This window comes from Carlito syrichta, unplaced genomic scaffold, assembly GCF_000164805.1.
Source record: "Carlito syrichta isolate Samal-C Ts95f unplaced genomic scaffold, Tarsius_syrichta-2.0.1 Scaffold315826, whole genome shotgun sequence".
NCBI classification, from domain to species: Eukaryota; Metazoa; Chordata; class Mammalia; order Primates; family Tarsiidae; genus Carlito; species Carlito syrichta.
Genome location: NW_007259922.1, coordinates 467,453 through 472,275, shown reverse-complemented (window position 1 = coordinate 472,275; position 4,823 = coordinate 467,453). Strand labels below are relative to the sequence as shown.

General features: G+C 58.4%; 2 protein-coding genes across 3 annotated transcripts in view; one reads left to right on the top strand and one right to left on the bottom strand.

Moving 5' to 3' along the window:
- The window catches only part of ARMC7 (armadillo repeat containing 7), a 23,363-nt gene extending 22,211 nt beyond the window's left edge, over positions 1-1,152 (top strand). The window contains exon 3 of one of the 2 annotated variants that reach the window (XM_008073329.1): positions 791-1,152. In XM_008073329.1, coding sequence (XP_008071520.1) covers positions 791-1,152 — 362 coding nt within the window. The remainder of the gene's footprint in view (positions 1-790) is intronic. The other variant, XM_021706622.1, reaches the window with a different exon arrangement.
- A 2,418-nt stretch (positions 1,153-3,570) lies between these two features.
- Positions 3,571-4,823, bottom strand: part of NT5C (5', 3'-nucleotidase, cytosolic) — a 5,009-nt gene continuing 3,756 nt past the window's right edge. Inside the window, exons 3-6 of the mRNA XM_021706618.1 lie at positions 4,477-4,760; positions 4,340-4,400; positions 4,051-4,165; positions 3,571-3,940 (exon numbers count right to left, since the gene is read on the bottom strand). Coding sequence (XP_021562293.1) covers positions 3,792-3,940; positions 4,051-4,165; positions 4,340-4,400; positions 4,477-4,760 — 609 coding nt within the window. The 3' untranslated portion in view covers positions 3,571-3,791. The remainder of the gene's footprint in view (positions 3,941-4,050; positions 4,166-4,339; positions 4,401-4,476; positions 4,761-4,823) is intronic.

The window sequence follows — 4,823 nt, the reverse complement described above, 5'->3', positions numbered from 1 at the left end:
GCTGGGCTCCAGCAATCCTTCTGCCTCAGCCTTCCGAGTAGCTGGAACTACAGGCGCGCACTACCACGCCTGGTTCATTTTTTGATTTATTGTAGAGATGAGTCTCTCCAGGCGGGTCTTGAACCCGCAGGCTCAGGCAATCCACTCACCTCAGCCTTCCAAAGGCATGGGATTACAGGCTGAGCCACCGAGCCTGGCTGCTTTTTTAATTTTTTTAGCAACAGAGGTCTCACTATGTTGCCTAGGCTGGTCTTGAACTGTCCTCGTGCAATACTCCTGCCTCGGCTTCCCAGAGTGCTGGGATTACAGGCATGGCCCTGTTTTTGCCTTTTTTTGAGTCAGAGTTTCACTCTTCACCCAGGCTGGAGTGCAGTGGCACACTCACGGCCACCTCAGCCTTCCAAGTAGCTGGAACTACAGGCATGCGCCACCACGCCTGGCTAATTTTTTGGTTTATTATAGAGATGAGATCTTGCCAAGTTGTCCTGGCTAGTCTTGAACACGTGGGCTCTGGAATGTTTTTTACTTTTAAGGTGAGCGTATCGGCCACTGAGCTGGCTGAACCAAGAGGGAAAGGAATTTGTGCCCACTTCTGAAAGGCTAGGCTGTGGCAGGCAGGTCTTTCTAGAACCTGGAGAGAAAGGGCTGGAGACAAGAATGGACTTTGGATCCTTTGTCCCTGGGCCAGCTTCTCACAGGCCTGGGCCCCTCTTCACTGGGCAGAGGAGCTGGGAGGGAAGCAGGAAGGAAGCCCAGGCCTGGCGCATCCAGACTCCTCACTCTTCCCCAGGCGGCCTCTGCAACCTGTGCTCCGACAGGGCCAACAAGGAGCACATCCTGCAGGCTGGAGGCATCCCGCTCGTCACCAACTGCCTGTCCAGTTCCAACGAGGAGACCGTGTTGTCCGCTGTCACCACACTCATGTACCTGAGCTCGCCAGGCCCCAGCTGCCACCCTGAGCTGACCGCCATGCCCGTGGTACAGTGCATGCTGCGCTTCTCTCTCTCAGCCAACACCAGACTCCGGAACCTGGCCCAGATCTTCCTGGAGGACGTCTGCTCCCCAAGCCAAGTGGCCGAAGCCCGCGGCAGGCAGGCTCACTCTGCCCTGGGCATCCCACTGCCACGAACTGCAGCCCCGCAGCAGCCCTGATCCAAGCAGACCCTAAGGCCTTGGCACCCCTACCGTTAGAGCCCACAATCCTGGCAGGGGGCACAGGACACCCGAGGGAGCACCGCTCTCCTGAGCACTTTCTGCCAAAGGGGCGCCTCTCCGGCCATTGTAAAGGTGAGTTGTTTCAGCACGACGGGTATTTACACTGTGATGAAAGCACCACTAGGAATGTGGAAGCCAGACTTCGGGACACACGGAGAAGGAAGTCACGCCCATTTAAGAAGTGGCCTGGTCCTTGGACCCCGCGCCTTTGCACTGGGTGTTCTCAGGAGGAGCCGCTGGGACTGAGACTTAGGACACCCGCCTGCGCTTGAGGAAATAAGGGGTCATCCCTCCACAGAAGTATCTGGAGTAATTTCGAGGGACGGAAATTAGACACTTCGCGATAAAAGGATCTTGGGCCCTGGGAAGGTGTCCTGCCCCCTCCAGGGCTACAAAAGACCATACCTCCCCCTCTAGCTCTGCAGGTGGGCATTGGCTGTGGTGGATGCTGACCCGGATAACCCCATGGCCCAGGACTAGCTGTCAGCACAGCTCCACTCTCTGCTAGGCACCACATAAGGGACTTAGAGATGAAAATGTGGCCCTTGTCCTTGAGGGACTCAGCTTTGTGGCTTGAGGTGGCCATTGGGCACCAAGAACAGGGCCAAGTAGCCAGCGACCTATCAGAGCCTTGGCGCTGCATCTTCTCTCCGTACCACCCCACGGCCCCCCCTGAAAGCCTTGCCACGCTTGGGTCAGGGGAGAGTCCCTGCTCCTAGAAGTGTATCTCAGGTTCACGAGGGCATCAGGGATAAAAGAGTGAAGCTCCACGGAGGCGGAGGAAGGGATTGTGACAAAAAACATGGCTCATTGTCCTGTGTGCACGCTAGCCAACAAGGAAAGAGCAGGGGCCCGAGAGAAAGCTGGAGTTCAGAAAAAATGGATGTCCTGGCCTCCCTCCTGCACCCTCTTTTCTTTTTTTTTGAGTTGGAGTCTCACTCTGTCACCCAGACTGGAGTGTAGCGGCCGCTCCCGGCCACCGCAGCCTCGACCTGCTGGGCTCCGGCGATCCTTCTGCCTCAGCCTTCCGAGTAGCCGGAACTACAGGTGCGCGCTACCACACCCGGCTAATCCTGTACCCGCTTAAGAGTGACCCCCCTCATTCAGTGTCAACTGGCTTTGTGAGGTGTCCTTGTTGTGGCTTTTAGGGGGCTGGACGTGTTTGGCGATTCAGAGTAGCTTTGCATTCTCTAGTAGGTCAAAATGCAGATCTTTGGTGAAGAGTGACCATCACCCTGGAGGTGGAGCCCAGCAATACCACCGAGAACGTGAAGGCCAAGGTGTAGGATAAAGAAGGCATCCCTCCTGACCAGCAGAGGCTCATCTTTTTTTTTTTTTCTGAGTACAAGTCTCACTCTGTCACCTAGGCTGGAGGGCAGTGGCACGCTCCAGGCCACCGCAGCCTCAACCTGCTGGGTCCAGGTGATCCTTCTGCCTCAGCCTTCCAAGTAGCTGAAACTACAGGCATGCGCCACCACGCCTGGCTAATTTTTTATTTATTATAGCGATGAAGTCCCGCCAAGCTGCCCAGGCTGGTCTCGAACCTGTGAGCTCAGGCAATCCTCTCACCTCGGCCTCCCAAAGTGCTGGGATTATAGGCTGAGCCACCACACCGGGCCTCGAGGCTCATCTTTGCAGACAGACAGCTAGAAGATGGCCTCTCTCGAGCCACAACATCCAGAGTCCCCCCCTGCCCCTAGTCCTCCATCTGAGGGGTGGCTGTTAATTCTCCAGTCTTGTATTCACAGTGCCCACTGATGGCATTACTCGGCAGTGTAGCCATTTACTCCATTTAAGTTTAGAAATAACCTGCTTCAGCAATAACTGAACCTGTCTAAAATGTTAATAAAGGTTTTGTTGCATGGTTAAAAAAAAAGAGTTGCTGGGCTCGGTGGCTCAGCCTATAATCTCGCGCCTTTGGGAGGCTGAGGTGAGGGGACTGCCTGAGCCCGCGGGTTCGAGACCAGCCTGGGCAGCGAGACCTCATCTCTACAGTAAATTAAAAAATAAGCCGGGTGTGGTAATGTGCGCCTGTAGTTCCGGCTACTTGGAGGCTGAGGCGAAGGATGGCCGGAGCCCAGCAGGTCGAGGCTGCGGTGGCTGGGAGGGGCTGCTGCACTCCAGTCTGGGCGACAGAGTGAGACTCCAATTGAAAAAAAAAAATAAGAGGGACCCCTCAGATGGCCAAAGAAAGGCAGGTGTTGGAAGAACGGTGTCCAAGCGGGTGTGGGAACGGGGCAGATTCTCGGGGCACTGGGTTGAGGAGAACGGCGGATCGCCTCCTCATCCGCCTGTTCCAACTACCCCCACCCAGAGCTCCTGTTCCTTTTCTTTCCCAAATAAAGGGTTTTAAGAGACCAGAAAGCCAGAGTTTTTTATTAAAAGCTTCCTGACTGGTCTTCCCACTTGTCTGCATGCCAGCCGCGTTCAGGGGCAGCCATCTCGGGAAACGTCAGGTGGCTGGGCCTGTGTCTTGTCTGCTCCATGGGGGCAGGGGCCACCACCGTGAGGCTGCCCCCTCACTCGGCTCTGCAGGGGTTCCCTGCCGGCACGCCTGTCCTTCCGGGGTCCATTCACTACGGCGCAGCTCCGCGCTTGCTGTCTACGATGTCCCTCCAGTTGTCACTCCAGGAGAGCAGCCGTCGTCTCGAGGGAGGCAGGGCCAGGTGCTGATTGTGGCAGCAGGTGAACAAGATGTGCTCCCAGCTTGGGGTCTCCTCTTGACCTGGGACAGGAAAGGCAGCAAGCACGTCATCTGTAATCTGGTTATTTTTACTCCCCCTCCCTAATCCGGGCAGGCTAGATGCCCGGCGGTTGCCAAGGAGACGATCCAACCTCGAATGGTGTCCTTGTCGTCAATGAGCAGGTCTCCCAAGACCACCGTCTTGTCCCTGGTCAGGATTATTCGCTCCACAAACTCGGGCCCCAGGTGCCGCTCCACCCACTGGTACTGTGTGGGAGACAGGCGCGTCAGCAGGGCCCGAAGGAGCCCCGGTTCAGGGACAGTGAGTGCACAGGGGTGCGGGGGCGTCGAATCCGCGGGCAGCCACTGGCCCCCTCCCCCACCCGCTGCTTCGTGTTCCTACGTGGTTCCTTTTGAGAACCAGGACTCGGGCGGCCGCACCTTCTCACCCACACAGTGGCCGTACTTCTGCAGAGGGCTGGTGCAGATGAAGACCTCGGTGCTGCGGGGAAGAGGGGCCGTGAGGCGGGCCGGCCGGGCTCCCGCCCGGGCTGTGCCCGCCCCGCCCCAGTCCCTACTCGGGCATGTCGTTCATCTGCCGCACGGCGTCCAGGGCGCCCGGGACGGGCTCCAAGTCGCAGAAAAAGCCCGGCGCTTCGTACACACTGGCCACCTTCTCCTGAGAGACACAAGAGTCCCCGGTCCCGGCTTCCGCCTCCAGCAGAAGCAGCTCGGCAGGGGTCTCGCGCCATCGTTCCTGGGAGATCCTGGTCCCCGAGCCGGCGGTCCGGAGGGAGTCGGGGCGGGCCCTCCCCCCCGCACGTTCCCGCCCCGGGCGAGCCGTGGACTCAGAAGCCAGGGCCTCGTTCGTTCCAAGGCGGGGGGGCCTCCGGGAAGGGGCCCGGGCGGCCGAGGCCGAGGCGGG